This window comes from Podospora pseudoanserina, chromosome 5, assembly GCF_035222485.1.
Source record: "Podospora pseudoanserina strain CBS 124.78 chromosome 5, whole genome shotgun sequence".
Taxonomy (NCBI): domain Eukaryota; kingdom Fungi; phylum Ascomycota; class Sordariomycetes; order Sordariales; family Podosporaceae; genus Podospora; species Podospora pseudoanserina.
In genome coordinates, this window is record NC_085924.1 from 2,825,694 (window position 1) to 2,842,402 (window position 16,709).

Below are 16,709 nucleotides of genomic sequence, written 5' to 3' on the forward strand. Positions count from 1 at the left end.
CACCCAATTTGTCAACATCCCACGTCGCATGGGCGGACGAGACGCAAGACTGTCGCATTTTCTATCTGAGCTGAGCTGATCATGCAGGATTCTGGAAATCTCATAACCCATGACCCCCCCAAAGAGCATCACCCGCCCGTCTCGCGGTTTCTATTGCAGGACGGTGACGTAGTGTGTGCTCGTCATGATACCAGATATGTGCAAAATACAAGTTCACAAGCACCAAGAACTTACCCTATACGTTTCGCCCAAGTCCAATGTGCTTTGCTACATCTTTCCTACCTTACATGGCTTCAAACGCAGAACCAAATATCAGATGGCAGCAGTTAACAAGGTAGGTCGTGGATATCATTCAAGAGCCTTTCTATTGATGAAGACCGTGAGGGTGGTGTGCCTCTCAATGAGATAGGATATCATCATATCAGCTGAGCTAAGACAAGTCTGCCAATATTCTACTACATGTGCATGAGAAAGCTATCTCTGTCTGGTTTAGCACCGTATGGCCTAAAAACGGAGTTTTACGGATTCTTTGACGATTGTCTCGTGATTACATTTCGTGTAAGTATTCCTCGACGCCTCACAACGACCATCACAGTTTCTCGAGAAGCAACACAATATCATCAATTCCGCACACGTGTCTACCTCTAGAATATAAAATCACACCATCATTCATACCAAAATGTCAGATGCTTGGCCGTCAAATGGGTAGATAGTCTGAGTTTTCCTCCAGGCCTTCACAACCGTGCCCCCACGCCCTGCTTTCTGGTGTCTCGCCACTTTGTACAGGACGCCTGTTAGCAGCCGCGTGTCACCTACCACCTTGCGTGTCCTCGGGCCTATCCAACTGGTGACCGAGACCTGAAAGGGAGCTCTGCACATATCTGGACACACCTACTCGTGTAGTACTGGACCGATGCCACGCACGCTGTTTTGTTTTCTATACAGGACATCAAATTCTGCTCACAGCTTCAAAATCCCTTGTATCATGAGTGTACCTGAGGCAAGGTAGCTTGCAAAGCCAATCTAACCACGCCTGCATAGACAAAAGGTCTCAACGAGTAACAGGCGGGAGATATGATTACCACATCCCTTCTTCGTATTGTAAAATCATTCTACCTGTTTACACATACACGTAGCAGAAGGGCGCCCCACTGACAGTGTTCATGCTGTCCTTGATCTTGATGGCCGGTTGGTGGGGCAGGACATCAATAAAGTCCTCCACTGTGACGTTGGGACTGGGAGGGAAGTTGCCCCAGGTGCCCGTGCCAAAGACATCCTTGCGGTTATTGAAGTCGAGATTCTGCCAAATCCAATAGATTCGATCCAACTGATTGTGATGGAACCAAAAGGCCGGATCATAGGGTGAGATGATTGGATCACGAGTGATGCCGCCGACGCCCCAGTGGCCACCTCCGTGAATGCCGATGGGCTTTTCTGTTGTCACTCTGGGGTCGCCCTCCTTTTTGTCTTGTCAGCAACTTCAATCGCCAGGTTGCCCAAAAGGACAAGGCAGACTTACCAAGAACCCTTGGAACTCCCGTATGTTGTCATAACCGAGGATAAGCTCAGTGCTGTTGCGGAAAGTAGACCACCTTTGGAGAGGGTTCGTGTTCAAGTCTCTGTCCAAGCACCTAGGATTATTGCCGTAGACCGTCTCGTTGGTCCAAGGCGTCCCATCGAGAGGGAAAGGCCCGAGCCTGACCACCGTGTCATTGAACGGACCCCTCTCGACGCATCCGCCGCCAGTGCCTGGAGGGAACACAACCCGAATGGGTTCGGGATCGGGCCCGCCAATGATGTCCAGAATGAAGTCTGGTCTTCCGGGAACAAACACTCCGTCGCTGCCAATGGAAGTATCGGAGCCGTCGAAAAGGGGGCTGCCTCTCATGTTGTTCACGTCCAGGCCCCACTCCCAGTAGGGTAGCCCTTGGGTCCACCCGCACTCTGTCTCGAGGAGGGTCTCGTAGGTGAAGAGAAAGTAGCGATGCCAAACCAAAAAGGTGGCACTCATGTGAACGAAGAATGTACGCCATGCGTGAGCATAAGCGAGGTCATCCCAGAGAGTGATGGCTCCCGGGACGGTGCCGTCTTTGGGAAGGACAGAGGGTTTGCCTTGAAGGCACTTGACCGCGGCAACAAACTTGCGTCGGTCGGCCTTGGAGAGAGTGCGCCATTCCCGACGGTACTTGATTTTGGTCGGGGTGCAGGTGCCGCCAGTCCGAGTCAGGGCGCTGAGAGTAGCGAGGGCATTCAGACCCTTGAGGGCAAGACCGGAGTCAATGGCAGCTTGGGCATAGTTGGGAATGTTGAGAGGAGTTGCTGTGGCAAGGCCGGCGGCGAAAAGAAGGGCGGAGAGGAGCTGCATGTTGCAAGATGCTTGAGGGATGAGAAAGAAGGGATGGAGAGTGCAAAGAAAACACAAACAGCTGGAGAAGACGGTCTTGAAATACTATTTTTGCTTTCGTCATCCAAAAGGCAAAAGTGGTGAGATTCAGGGGTTATTCTGACAGGTGGGCCAATCCTTGCCCAAATTCTCACCAGGTATCCCAGATATCACGTCTTCTTGCCGGCCGCGGCAACTTTCTTTTACATGTTCTATCTTGTCTATTGGCAAATAGCGTGGCAGTATGCCAGTTGTGGTATCCTGCTTACTTCCAAGAGATGCAAAGAAGGTAACATTACCTATTTGTTGGCCGTTAGTGGACAGCCCTGCATAGTATTTCCTGCAAGGCCCGACAAGCGAGTCCACAGAGAAGACCTAACCATAGTTGCATCCCAGATGGTAGCGGGCGCATCGCAAGCATGGGCTGGAGTAGAATAAGATGCATTGCTGGTAGTGTGTGCAACCAAAATAGACGTTACACGTACCGACTGTGCTGTGTCTTTGACGGCATGTTAGGTAACACACGTACTCTGCTTCGGTTTAGATGCCCGATAGGTCGCAGAATGCGTCCCATGTCACCAACCGACCTTGGCCCTCTTTTTCGTGAAAAATTTTTCACGTTCGGTTCTGGTGGTCAGACAAAACACATGGTACGCACGGCTCGTTGGGCCTCAAAGCAGCACTATTGTTTCCTGGGCGTTCTTGTGTAATGGAGACGATGTGGTTGTTGATGAGGTTTATCTTCCTCCCAGAGCTTCAACCATGGCCTTTGTATTACTTGAGCGTGGCGGCTGACGTGCAACCAACGAAAAGGACCATGATGATCACAGACATGACCAGGTTTTGGAATCATCGACAGGAACTTGAGAAACCTCAAAACATCTTCTTTTTTAGATGTTAACATGAGGCAACAGCAGATAGACTAAGGTATAGAATAGAACATCGGTCAACTCGTGTCAAGTCAGGGAAGCGAATAGGCATCTAGGTAGCTTGACACTGCAAATGAAGAAAAGCACCATGACCAAGGACATGCTGCAGTTGAAACGATTGTGAAGATATCAGTACAAAGTGGTGTAGGTACCTAGGTAGGTAAAGACTGTGAGAGAAGAAAACCGAAAATAGTCCAAAGAGAGATCATCAGACCCGTCCAGCTAAATACTTGTTGCCAATTAGTTCGCCTGCAATGTGTATTGTGGCCAGTATGAGACTGATCATAACTTCTTGTCTGTTGTGTCGACACATGATCATGACCATTGTTTTCCACTAGTAACCAGTGATAGTAACAGAAAGACCACCACACAGGATGCTGGTCCAGAGCCTGAATGCGAGAATTGTTAGCAGTTGTATCACCTCATCGGCTCATCAAATATATGGAAACATACCACCAGTTTACACTCCCTGTGAGAATATTAGCATGGCAATACAACTTACCAGGAGCTAGTTTCAATGAAGACTCACAGGATTCGCACTCCTCGGCGCTAGCAACAGCGCAACCACACTGTCCCGTGTCGCCATGGACACACGTACGTCCGATTGCTGCCTGATGGCATCCACCACCACGGCTGCAAAGATCAGCAAGTCTGCCGCTGGGCTTCATGGGATCATCCAATGGCCAGCATCATTGTTGTGGACGAAACCGCAGGCCAAGAGAGCAGCTTCGGCCGCGGCGGTGGTATTGAACTCGATGTCATTGGCTTCAAGCTTAACCTCGGTGGCGGGCATGGCCATCGCAACCTGTGCAAAAGCAGCAATAGACAGCCAGGTAGTCTTCATGTTGATGGTTCAGGGGTTGAAATCTTGAGTATCTAACTGTTGCAATGTTGGGTTTTGGGCCTGCTGGTTGACCTTGAGTTGACGAATCCACTTTCTGAGGAATGATTAGGGCTACTCATAGAAAAGCCTTGGGCACCAGTTCTTGTTTTCATCCGTTATCTAGGAATTGTTCTCATCAAGTTGTTGGCATTTTCGTCCAGGCTTCATGATCCTACTCAATCTTGATCCAGCCCACCCATCAAGTCGTTTGACTGAATTGCTTGATAACGTCAGGCCTTTGTTGCACAGAGCGAGGTGCTGTTGGAAAAACGTTTGCTGCAATTAGAAGGTGATAGACATTTCCTGTCCCTTGTGGAACCATGTCCTTAACTCATACTAAAGACGGTGCTGTGCCGTTGGCAATTAATAATTACTAGCTTGTTCCAAGAGAGGATCAACAGTAATAACACACTGTCATGCTGAGGGATCCTGCGCTTGTACTGTGTATGCGGTGCCACGGTAAGCCCGAATGTCAACTACCTTGGTCTCCAATCGATATACATGATGAGCAACATTGTAAAATCACACGCTGACCTTACCACGCATGGTCAATATCTACTTGGTCAGTTGCTTTCTTCGCTTGTACTACCAGCTGTTGGAAGACGCATCTTTCTAAAGTTGTGTGTACGCCTAGAGTTTAGGTCTAGCTAAAGATCAAAGATCAAGAAAAGGACAGCACTGCCAATCTCAACTATTTTTTTTAGGCACACTAACTGGACCAAGTCAGTACATGCGGTTGGACAAGCCTGGCGGAGAATGCCGACGGGAATCACTGAAACCAGCTGAGAATTTGCCATAACCAACATTGGGGATCAAGAACCATGTGATGTTCAGGATGCTATATTTGCAGACAGGCCATGATCCTTCTCTGTAGTACATAGCACAGAAGGATGGGGACTCGAATTGCAAGAAAACGAAGGAGAAACGTAAGTGTCATAAACTGAATGCCCTTGCATGATTTGATGGGGACGGGTCAACCAAGGTACGTGGAAACAAAAAGAGTAGCAGGCTGTGGCCGACTGCGACTACAACGTCTTTTCCTACGTGATCGCACTCAGTGGAAGGATAGATAAAGGACCAAGCGTGGAAGGCAGAATAATTCGGAATATTTATTTCAGGAACGGGAAGAGAGTGATGATCCATAGACACCTTACCTGCCATATGTGAAAGCAGCACAGAAGAAGCGAGGCTAAGGGTGGCTAAAGCTTGTATATCAGTTGACCCGATACTAAACAATCTTCATCCTTCCCGGAATCTTCCATCTATCACGTCTTATTCAGCACTTTGAGCAGAACCGGGAGCTGGGAACCAAACATGCGCAGGGTCACCCCTGTTTCGGGAACAGTCTTGTCTCCACCCCCTTCTTCGCCGGTCCAACGGGTGTGGGGACAATGCGACGTCAAGGCGGAATGGCAACAACCTCCCCCTTCAACATCTTTCGAGATTGCATCCACAACGACTTGGCTAAATCTATCCATACTAAGAGGCACTGACAGCAGTTTCGGCACGGTTTGCAAAACTCGGGAACCGCAAAATAATATCGGAGCCTCAGTTCAACATACCTAGGTATTCAGTCTATCAACTGCTTCTGCCAGATTGTTGTTGTTTTCTGGGTGTCCGTGCGGAGTGCAAGATCTCCCACAAGACATGACATTCCAGGGGCTCCACGCACCACATCAGACGACGGGGTTCGGTGGACCTGTGGTTCTCGTGTACTTCATCACTTGTTGGACAGATATGTTCCCCATTCAGATCGCCGTGCAGAACGATCTCCTTCTCTCAAACATTTCTTGTTTGGCTGCGCATGTCAGATCCTTGCCTTGGCCGATGCTCCAGCATCTTTTTCGTTATCTGAGACGTGGAGCTTGGGTGCAGAACATGCCTGGGGCCTTTTGACAATGAGTAATTCAGATGAATGAACAAGAGTTGGAATAGTTTAAAGCTCTCGGAAAGTCTACCCGAGCCGTGTTTTCTTGTCTCAGTGTGCTTTTCTCTCTGCAATCAATCTCCAAGCTCAACCCGACTCGATCTTCCTCTTCCGGCAAATTGTTCCTTGTCTTTGATCTTGAATAATCCCTCCCGTCAGGCTCCATTTGATCTGATCTGTCTCCACCCATATCAGCCACAATGAACCAGCTCCGTCTTGAACCCAAAATTGACTACGGGCCCCAGCTCAACGTCACCGTCTGGCTCCTTATATCAGTCTCGGCCATCTTCCTCTTCACGCGTCTCTACCTAAAGAACTGCCAGAACCGTGGCCTGTGGTGGGATGATTATTTCCTGCTAGGCTCCTGGGTCCTCCTTGCTGCCCAGGCCGGTCTTATTTCTGACGTTGTCGGCTTGGGATACGGACGCCAAGTCATCCCAATGGAAAAGTTTGCTTTCTTTCCGATCAGAGTGAATGTTCTCTCAACATTGTTGATCATCGCCAACTTATGGGGCAAAACGAGCTTTGCGTTGACACTGCTTAGAATCCCCGAGCGCTGGGTGAGGGTTGGTGTCTGGACCATTCTGATCTCGTTGACGGGGATGCTGGTGCTAAGTGCAGTCATGGTGTGGATAAGCTGTCTTGATATCAACTTGAGAGGGAGGTGTGTTCCGGTAGAGGTGTCGTTGCGATACAACATTTTTTCGTGCGGTAAGTGAACCCCCCTCAAACAGAGCAGCAGGCAATACTGACCGAGTTGTTCTCATAGTATTTTCAGCTACGATTGACGTTGTACTGGCGTTCTTACCATGGAAATTCTTGTGGGGCCTGGAAATGAGTATCAAAGAAAAAGTTGGCGTTATGATTGCAATGAGTATGGGAGTTTTGTGAGCACCCCTCTGCCCACAGAGAAAAGGCATGACTGACAACCACCACAGCGCAGGCGCAGCAGCTGGTATCAAGTCTGCCACTCTCCCTGCCGTTCATAATGGGATCGATCCAAGTAACTACCCACACCTGCTGTTCAAAGCACCCATAATTGACTGATAGCCTTAGCTGCCAGTGTGCCATTGTTGATCTGGGGAAACGCCGAAGCAGCTATCTGCATCATGGCTGCATCCATTCCCATCCTCCGAGCACTCGCCAGAGGCACCTACCGCGGCCAGGTACCCCACGGATATGAGACATACGAATATAGGTCAGCTGGCATGTCAGAGCCCAGGCTTGCGCGGTCAACATTCAGTAGAACTGCAGTCATGTCTCTGGCATTGCCAATCCAGTCGCCACCCGCGTTGTATTCTCAAAAGGCGCCCCATGTTAAAGAGGCCGATAACTTGGACGACACCCTGACAAGCGGAAGTCCCGTGCAGTCATTAACGCGCAAACACAAGTCCGAAGAGGACGATGCTGACAGCTTCGAAATGACCAACTACGGGCAAAGCCGTCCACAAAGTCCACAGAGCATACATACTACCGATAGGCTGCAGAGCCCGTTGGACTTTGTTGGGCGGAACCCAGTTCCGCGATGAGCGGGCACGATGACAAACCGTGCGTAAAAAGGACGAAGAAACTCGGCGCACGCTGCTACATGAGGCCAGCTGCGACTTGAAAAAGGCTCTGACACGTCACGAATCGGCAGGTGAGAAGGGCAGATTCTTATGGCCAAATGGATGCTGATGAAAAGCCAGAATAGATGGACGTTTGATGATCGGTATGCGATTCTGAGGCAGATGGCCAGATGGCGCCAACGCTCTCTTGAAAATCCGGCCCAAGAGTCTAGAATGTATGTTGAGCAACTGGACACAGTGTCGATCCAGGTACCAGGAGAGGTGCTGAGATGACGGTCAAGATTGCATTTGCAGGCGGTAGATCTTGAGATGAGGATATCGAGTATATTAATCATCGAAATGGCTAGCCACATGGTGCGCAATGGCTGTTGCATCTCCAGTGAAGTTGTTGCAAACAGGACAAGTGGATGTCTGCTGCCCCGCCACAGAGAATTCGTCGAATGACTGGGCAGTGTCCGCAGTTGCTGTCGCTGACCCGCTTCTTTTTCCTCCACGCTTTGGTTTGGCGGGCTTGATGTAAGCATCCAGTCCAACCTGTTCCGAGGGTCTTTCCTCTTCCCGCCAATCTGTCGGCCCAGCATGATATCTTCCCCTCCCCCTACGTCCACCTCTCTCTCTGATGTCAAACTCGGTTGTTGGAACTCCCTGGTCTGGTAGCGCGTCATCGCCGTCAGCGCCAGCGGTTGATGATGTTGGTGAAGATGTCATGCTCTGTACTCTCCCGACGCGGCCGTCAACAAGCCTGACCTTGATGCCGCGATGATGTTCCCCTTTGGTCAGCACATCCTTGACAAGTCCAGACACGGTGCGACCTGTGGGCTGGTCAACTTTGAGCACGATATTGACCGGCGCACCCGGGATGACCTCCCTGGTGGAGGGGACTCGTCGTTGGGAATGCTGATGGCGATGCATGGGCAAGGAGAAGATGTGGAAAAATTGGCAAGTGTTGGTTGGTTGTCGGGATGATCAAACCAGTGGTGGGGAGGGTGATGGGAAGAACTTGGCGCGGCAATTGATGTGGGTCTCACAATATATGCATTTATGAAAAGTTGGGCACCGTTAGATCAATATTTGCTATTCACTTGACTCCACCCCCGTCAATTCACTCGGTTGCTCTCAAACAGAACTCACAACATCTTTCTCACCCATCTTTTTCTCATCCCCGAGCTCGGAATCGCCCTTGTCAAAACCCTCCGCGGCTGAGATGATGTCCGAATCTTCATAAATCGTTGCGGCAATATGTGTCTCTGGAGCAGGAAAAAAATAACTCAGGCCAATATATACCAAAAACGCACTTGTGTATCCCCAGAAATAAAACATGAAATAAAGCTTATCGGCGTCCCCAATCGTGCCTTTGATCGACGGGTCAACAGAAGCAGCCCTGGTTGTGATTTGGTTAGTCACAGCGCAGTTCTTTATTGAGCAGATACACTTACATCCCAGGGATGCTGGGCACGACACTGATCAAGAATGCCACCGCTGCCCTCCAGTTCGTACCCCATTTGTTGAACCGGTACCTTCCATGTGCTCGGTATAGGCCCGGAATGTCATACATTTGCTTTTGTACAACCCAGTAGTCTGCGCTGAGCATTGCTGCAATCGGTGCCAGGAAAATTCCTAATCCCGCCATGAATGCGAGGAGAGACTGAGCAGAGTGGATAATCTTCCAAGGCTGCATGACCCAGCCCGCAATTACTGTCGTGATGATAACTCCACGTCTGATGTTGAGGTACTTGGGCCAAAGACACATGATGTCGTTGGCACAGCTGATGACATTGGCAGAAAGATTGGTACCAATCTGGGCTACTACCCAGCAGAGTCCTACAAAGAAGGCGCCAGCCCGACCAGAGGGGCCGTCCCAGTGAGAAGCAATTTCGAGAGGATCCCAGATGTACTAGAACACGTCAGCAGAGAACCGTATTGTGGAAGAAGGTGCGTGTACCTTTCCATAAACAACCTTGGAAGCAGAGCAGCAGATGATGCCGAAGAGTCCCAGCATGAGCTGGATGCCTGGCAAAAAGGCAACTTGCCAGTAGACACCCTTGTCTGCTTTGAGATACCGTGTGAAGTCGGGTATGTTGGTCGCCATTGTTGCCCAGCCGCCGGTGATGGAGGACAGAGAAGACAAGATCAACCATGATCTATCCGTGCCATGAACACCATACGGAAGGTTCCAGATATCCCCTGCACCACCAGCCTTGGACGTCATTGTGATGACCACGGCAACTGAGGTAGTGATGACAAGCACTAGAGGTCATTAGCAGAGATTTCTATCAAGAGTCGTTTACTTACCACACTTGGCTACAAAGAACCACTTGAGCTTGTGCGGCGGGATGAGCAGGATAGGAAACTGCACTAGCCAGAAGATCAAGTGCGATATCATTCCCTGCGTGGTGATTCCAACACTATCTGGAATGTTGTTGGGAATGTCGAGATAGGATGGCCAAATGGATCGGATGATCTGTGTCATGGCAGTCGATCCGGTGTAAGTCTGAATAGCATGCCAGAACAAGGCCGTGATAGCCCTCGTCACCACTGCAAATCGAGAGAAGTACCAGCCAAATGAGGCTCTCATGGCGACGGGAAAGGGGATATGAAGCCGAGCACCGACCATGCCATTCAACACCAGGGGAACAGTGCAGACGAGACTGCCAAAGATGATGCAAACAATGGCCTCACGCCAGGTGAGCCCGAGAGCGATGATAGAAGCGGGTGCCATCCAGCTTTGGGCGTTGAGTGCATCACTGAACCAGTATCCAAACATGGTCCATGCCGACCAGGTCCGACGATTGAGGGGGGTGACATCGCAGTCAACGTTGGTCCAGGCTCCAGGGTCGGCAAAGGAAGTGGTCTGACGAGGTAGAACCCAACCTTGCCTGGTGGTTTTGGACTTGATTCTTTCGTGGAGCGTCATGGTGGGGTGTAACCAAGACTGCAGTGTTGCTCTGCTTGGGAGTTGTAGAGGTGAGACATGATGCCAATTTATGTCCGAGCCATCGACGATACCGTCGAAGCCCACGGTTGAGCCCGCCATCCGGCATGGTGAAACTGTCTTGCTGGTGATGATGATAGCAACCCCGCAAGGGCGCCGGCGGCCAAAAGATTGCAGAGATGGCCGCCGGGTCAAGATAACATAAGCGATGCCTGTGTTCATCTTTGCCATTGTGGTAATGACAGTGATTGGACAGACGCTGTGGGGTGCGGGGAAACTCTTATCATCGGAGATGTGTCTATAAGGTGCGGCTGACCGACCACGAGGAAGGAAGTGTGTAGTGTTGACCGGCGGCCCCACAGACCGCACCGCCGGCCATTCAAATCTCTTGCTCCTGTCAGATAAGTCGGATATAACGGTTAGTTCTTGCAAGATAAGATGTTTGGCAAAGACTGCGCCCTCGAAGTTGAGCCAGCCATTTCTGGTCGACTTGCACCACCATGGCACCAGCACTCAAGACCACTCTGGCTCTGCAAGATGCCAAACCCTATGCCTTCGAGTGTCCTACAGCAACGACCGCCTTAATCATCATCGATATCCAACGGGACTTTGTTGACCCCGGTGGTTTCGGCTCCATACAATGTGGCAACGACGCCGTCTTTTCCAGAGCACGCGCAATTGTCCCTGTTGTCAAGAAACTGCTTGACGCCTTTCGATCGTTTGGAGGGCATGTGATTCACACGCGTGAAGGACATGAACCGGGTCTTGCTGATCTACCTGCCGCCAAACGGCTCCGTCAAACTTCCAACCCAGTCGGTCACCATAGTCTGGGAATTGGTGATCAGGGACCCATGGGCAAGCTCCTCGTCCGAGGAGAATATGGCCACGATATCGTGGATGAACTCACCCCCTGGCCAGATGAGACAGTCATTGACAAGCCAGGAAAAGGAAGCTTTTGGGGCACGAATATTCACAGGATCTTGCTTGCACGTGGAATAACCCATCTAGTATTTGCGGGAGTAACAACAGAGTACTTGACCCATTCCCATAGTGCTGTTGAGAAATCGTAGCTGACCTTTGCCACAACAGGTGCTGTGTCAGTACAACACTGCGCGAATGTGCTGACCGAGGCTATCAATGCATTGTGTTGGAAGACTGCACGCAGGGGTTCGATGCTCAGCAGGTGACCACATCACTAGACATTATTTCAGGGCAAGATGGATTGTTTGGGTTCGTCGGCAACAGCCCAGACTTTTTCCAAGCAATCGACCGAGCATCAGCCAAAGCCTTGACCCAAGGGCTGGCACTGACGCCGCCTGCAACACCCATGGGAAACGAGGACTCGGAACCTCGCTTCGGTTTCCTTCCAGGCGAAAGCGTTCCATCAGTCGACCAGTTGTTGACTGATTACCGACAAAGTATCCGGTGCCCCGTCGAAGTCATCAAGTCTCTGTACAAACGAATCAACCAGTACAAAAACGTGGATCCAGCGGTCTGGATTCACCTTGAGCCCGAAGCGAACGTGCTGCATGCAGCAACCAAGCTAGTCAACAAGTACAAGGGAAAGCCGTTACCATCATTATATGGTATTCCCTTTTCGGTCAAAGACACCATCGATGTCGCGGGAGTGCCAACAACAGCGGCCTGTCCGAGTTATGCATACACTCCTCAAGTGAGTGCTACAGCAGTCCGACGTGTGCTCGATGCCGGCGCGTTGTTCATCGGCAAAGTGAACCTTGACCAGCTAGCCACTGGCCTGTCTGGCTGTCGCTCCCCATATGGAACCCCCCACAGTGTCTTTAGCGACAAGCACATATCCGGTGGCTCTTCCTCTGGATCATGTGTTTCGGTCGGGGAGAGACTCGTGTCGTTCGGTCTCGCAACAGACACCGCTGGTAGTGGTCGAGTCCCAGCTGCATTTAATGGGATCGTTGGCTTCAAGCCCACCAAAGGGACTGTTTCCGCTCGCGGTCTTGTCCCGGCCTGCCGCACGCTCGACACAATTACCGTCGTTGCTCCCTCTATTACCGAGGCTCGCAAAGTCTGGCAAGTCATTGCACATCATGACCCGGAGGATCCATACTCCAAACTTCCCCATACGCTTCCTACATGGCACATTGACTACCGAGGCCCGCGTGTTGGTGGGTTCACCTTTGCCGTTCCTCCACCAACAATCCTAAAAGTCTGCAAAAAAGAATACCGGGAGCTGTTCTCCTCTGCCGTCTCAGCACTGCAATCATGCGGAGGTACGCTCAAGGAAGTAAAGTACACCCCCTTTTCTGCTGCTGGAGACCTCCTCTACGATGGAAGTCTCCTACACGAGCGCATTCATTGCATTGGCCACCGGTTCCTACAGTCCAACTTACCCGACATGCATCCTGTGATCAGAGAGCTGTTTGACAAAGCCATGTCAAACCCCCCGTCGGTATACGATGCGTTCCGCGACCAGGCTCTTCAGGCGCGGCTGACAAGGGAGGTGCAAGGTGTCTTTGATGTGCTAAACGGTGGGGTAGATGTTCTCGTGGTGCCGACTACCACGCAGCACCCCACCATCAAGGAGATGGAGGCTGATCCGTTGAAATTGAATAGTGAGCTGGGGACTTTTACGCATTGTGCAAATGTGGTGGATTTGTGTGGTGTCTCGGTACCAGCAGGGACTTGGTTGTGGGGACAAGAAGGTGATGAGCGGAAGATGCCTTTTGGCATCACAATCTTGAGCGGGAGCGGGTATGATGCAAAGGTTTTGGATATTGCCGGGGTCTTTGAGGAGGAGATGATGCAGCGCGAGACTTTCAGACTATGAGAAATGACGGGCTTGGCGAGACACATGTCATAGCAACGATCTTTCCCTTGTCAGAGTTGAGATGATTTATTTAGTAATTCCAATTCCGCCTTGTAAGCATCATGATACCTAAAATCTCGGGAACCTGGGAGGACTTCCCCTCTTGCCAAAAGCCAACACCAACCACCCAGCAATGAGACAGACTCCGCCGATTGGCGTGACCGGGCCCAGAAACTTGAACTTTTCAGGGTTCAACGTCAAAGCGTAGATGGATCCACTGAACATTGTCATGCCGGCAGTGAAGAGTGAGGCGGCGACTGGATTGCCGGAAGCCATGAGCAGCGCGACAGAGTGGATCAACTTTGGAAGCGCGAGAATTAGCATATGCCGAGAGAAATATCGGAGAGATATATTACCTGGTACTGGGCAGCAGTTCCCCAGCTCGCTAGTTTCGCGGGGTCTGCAATCCGCTTCTTGAGACCGTGAGCCCCAAAGGCCCCGAAGCCGACAGCGGTCGCACCAGAAATGGCAGCAACTTTCCAGAAAATCGCACTGCTTGCCATTGTTTGGGTTTGCAAAGAGGATGAAGGTCGAGGGAGAAGGGGAGAGGACTCGTCTTCTGCAGGCATTCTGTGATTTGTGTTGATGTCGAATTAAGCTTGTGGGGGCAGGCGGAAGGTGGTGGAGACTTTTGCTGACTAACTCTGCCAAGCACGTTGACATCGGCAAAGGCTGCGATGTGATGTCAAGCACAACTTGAAGCAATTGGTAGTCCTGACGCTGTATCCGTTTTATTTCGACTGATATTTCCATCGATCTGTCAGTCAAGGTTAGAGGAAATGAGGTCCTGTGGAACGCAACTGGTGACGCAACTACCTTGTAGCCATTTTTTGCTTAAGCCTTCGCACTCGGACAATGCAAGATGGATAGCCTTTGGCTTATACCTTCTAGCTAAACTATAAGCGCCCTATTGAACTTCCCCAAGCTTCGGTAAGGATACGAATTCCGCTTCTCAGCATGCACCGCTCTGCTGAATTTGGCCGCAGATCGATAAGGAAACTAATGCTACTTGGCACGACGTTGTTGTTGCGGGCGTCTCTGTGACGTGGAAGGAGGGTCATCGGCCGCAGATGCTTAGTCTTGGGGGTATTCAGGTATATTCAGCCAGTGTGTAACAATGGTCATTGATGCAACAGGTCAAGAAGTTTAGCAAGTCACGTTAATCAGGTCAATATGCATGGTAGGAAACCATTGATGTTTGTATGGATGGCGGCCACTGGTCAACTCGTTGAAGCTCCAGTGCTTACTCGTCGGTCTGGCTCTCCAGACTTGAGATCCTGGCTGGCAATTTTGGCAGGCTGGGCGAGAGGGAGGTTCGTAGCATGGTGTCGAATGGGAGGTGTCGTGACAAGCATTTTGTCTCCTCGATGCCAGCCACCTCGCCGTCCTCTTTGTTCTAGACCTTTTCAGCCTTCTGGATCTCCGATTCCTTCTTGACTTCATCCATCAACTCCTGAACCATCTGCATCTGTTTCTCCACCGCCTCGTGCCTCTTATTCAAGTCGTTGATGATTTCCTTGAACCCGTTCTTGAGGTTGTCGCACTCCTTCCTAAACCACCTCATCAACTCTTCAACCTTCTCGTTCTCGATCTAGCAATCTTTGACGGTCGAATGGTTGTTGTTGTTGGGGGGAGGGTTGTTCATCCCAGTGGCATCTTGGTGATCGTTGACCTCCTCGTTCGAGTTAGAAACCGTCATCTTTGTAAATTCAAAAACCAATGTTGGTCGAGATTCACAAGTTTGGACGACAAAACGATTTACTTATCTTGTTGGACGAGCAACTATGCGTAGAAATTTGTGGCGTTTGCGATGGTCTTGAAAAGACTGGAGAAAGTTGGGAGAGTTGGTATGTAGTTTGAGGTGGGAGGACGGAAGGACAGAGCTGAGGGTTCGAGGAGAACATGAGCCTTGAGAGTGGGCTGCAAAATGGATTGCCTATCGAAACCTCAGTTGGGCGTGTGATGAGGTTTCTCGCAGGGTGGCTCGGGAAAACGGGCTAGCGTACTGTACACTATCATCTCGTGCCAAGATATGTCCGAATGCCAATCAATGCCACTATTCACAGGTTCCCTGAACCCTCAAAAAACTATAGAAGATTCCCGTGGCAAAATGTCACACTTTTCGGCGACGGCATCCTGCAAAATATGCGGGCATTATCTCCTCTCACCTCGCCGCAAGTCAAGACGTCTCGGTATGAACAAGTGTATCACCACAAACTTTAGGAACTCCATCCCAAACGGCAACATGATATGATCCAGGCACCCGCCAAGATGGTGGGTGGCCCAGCTCAGGCCCCCGATCACAGATTGCTAGCATATTAAGCCGCACCCGGAAGATCGAAAAAGACACAAGGTGCTGACATGTTCATCTCTCCGCTTCGCCAAGTTTTGCGCTGATCCCGGTTTTGAAGCAACCATGCCCGACAAGAAAGCTACCGGAGCCAAGCCAGAGGATACTCCTGCCTTGGTCCTGGATTGCCAGAGGCGCATCACGTCCGCCTATGCATCTTTGGAGAACCAACAGGACGAGTTTATCGAAAACTTCCGTCGCAACCCGGAGACGCAGCTTTTCCCCGTCGATTCCATCCCCGCGGATGTGGGTGTTAAATGAAGTGTTGTCGGGAGAATTCATCAAGACGTATAGCTTGCCCAACCATGTCGTCAGGGAGCTTAAAGATGCCAAGAGTGGTCTTGTCGAGGCCAAGGGCCGTGTCAAGTGTGCCAAAGATGTGCTAGACTACACTAACTAGATCAAACGCTACATCCTCACGGCAAAGATAAAGGGAGGGAAGTGTCACAGTTAAGCCAACGGGCAGGTCAAACAGTGTAAGCGGCGCGGGGCGCGCTCAGCCAATCAGGGTGTTATCAGGGTAGTCGGGCATAATCACAATAATCACTAGTAGGGCTAATCAGGATGTAATCAGGGCGGCTTAACTATAATTAATTCAGAACTCTAAGGTCCACGTATATAAACGAATTAAATAAATATTGAATAATTCTGTCATATAATGTAAGTTATATTAGTCAGTATTTTAACTATTATAATTAAAATAAGTTATTATTATTGCTAAGATAGTGACCATGGTGCATGTGATGGCATACTGCAAGAGCATGGTACAGAGTTAGGGGTGCAGGGAGTAGAAGGAGCAGGAGAAGGCTGCAGCCAAAAGGAAGGAGGAAGCTGCAGCCAATGGGAGAGCAGGAGGGAGTACAGGCTATGTGGGCACGGGAAGGAGGCTAGGGCA

The 16,709-nt window shown here is 50.5% G+C and overlaps 7 protein-coding genes across 7 annotated transcripts; 3 read left to right on the plus strand and 4 right to left on the minus strand.

The window, feature by feature from the left end:
- Positions 1 to 684: 684 nt before the first annotated feature.
- Positions 685 to 2,573, minus strand: QC764_507480 (uncharacterized protein). The gene is made up of 2 exons (XM_062948011.1): positions 1,520 to 2,573; positions 685 to 1,459 (listed from the first exon to the last, which is right to left on the minus strand). The coding sequence occupies exons 1-2, from the start codon at positions 2,363 to 2,365 to the stop codon at positions 1,121 to 1,123; spliced, it is 1,185 nt and encodes a 394-aa protein (XP_062799264.1). The 5' UTR covers positions 2,366 to 2,573; the 3' UTR covers positions 685 to 1,120.
- A 3,749-nt stretch (positions 2,574 to 6,322) lies between these two features.
- On the plus strand, positions 6,323 to 7,651 carry QC764_507470 (uncharacterized protein; the record flags this gene model as incomplete). Its single annotated transcript, XM_062948010.1, has 4 exons — positions 6,323 to 6,833; positions 6,892 to 7,009; positions 7,061 to 7,125; positions 7,173 to 7,651. The coding sequence occupies 4 exons, from the start codon at positions 6,323 to 6,325 to the stop codon at positions 7,649 to 7,651; spliced, it is 1,173 nt and encodes a 390-aa protein (XP_062799265.1).
- A 366-nt stretch (positions 7,652 to 8,017) lies between these two features.
- On the minus strand, positions 8,018 to 8,602 carry QC764_507460 (uncharacterized protein; the record flags this gene model as incomplete). Its single annotated transcript, XM_062948009.1, has 1 exon — positions 8,018 to 8,602. The coding sequence occupies one exon, from the start codon at positions 8,600 to 8,602 to the stop codon at positions 8,018 to 8,020; it is 585 nt and encodes a 194-aa protein (XP_062799266.1).
- A 204-nt stretch (positions 8,603 to 8,806) lies between these two features.
- Positions 8,807 to 10,869, minus strand: QC764_507440 (uncharacterized protein; the record flags this gene model as incomplete). Its single annotated transcript, XM_062948008.1, has 4 exons — positions 9,983 to 10,869; positions 9,633 to 9,937; positions 9,127 to 9,584; positions 8,807 to 9,071 (listed from the first exon to the last, which is right to left on the minus strand). Exons 1-4 carry the CDS (start codon positions 10,851 to 10,853, stop codon positions 8,807 to 8,809), a joined length of 1,899 nt encoding a protein of 632 aa, XP_062799267.1. The 5' UTR covers positions 10,854 to 10,869.
- Positions 10,870 to 10,968: 99 nt separating this feature from the next.
- On the plus strand, positions 10,969 to 13,515 carry QC764_507430 (uncharacterized protein). Its single transcript, XM_062948007.1, has 2 exons — positions 10,969 to 11,652; positions 11,712 to 13,515. Exons 1-2 carry the CDS (start codon positions 11,123 to 11,125, stop codon positions 13,423 to 13,425), a joined length of 2,244 nt encoding a protein of 747 aa, XP_062799268.1. The 5' UTR covers positions 10,969 to 11,122; the 3' UTR covers positions 13,426 to 13,515.
- QC764_507420 (uncharacterized protein) lies at positions 13,453 to 14,073 on the minus strand. Its single transcript, XM_062948006.1, has 2 exons — positions 13,821 to 14,073; positions 13,453 to 13,764 (listed from the first exon to the last, which is right to left on the minus strand). The coding sequence occupies exons 1-2, from the start codon at positions 14,031 to 14,033 to the stop codon at positions 13,534 to 13,536; spliced, it is 444 nt and encodes a 147-aa protein (XP_062799269.1). The 5' UTR covers positions 14,034 to 14,073; the 3' UTR covers positions 13,453 to 13,533.
- Positions 14,074 to 15,880: 1,807 nt separating this feature from the next.
- QC764_507415 (uncharacterized protein) lies at positions 15,881 to 16,214 on the plus strand (the record flags this gene model as incomplete). Its single annotated transcript, XM_062948005.1, has 2 exons — positions 15,881 to 16,067; positions 16,132 to 16,214. The coding sequence occupies 2 exons, from the start codon at positions 15,881 to 15,883 to the stop codon at positions 16,212 to 16,214; spliced, it is 270 nt and encodes an 89-aa protein (XP_062799270.1).
- Between the last annotated feature and the right edge of the window lie 495 nt (positions 16,215 to 16,709).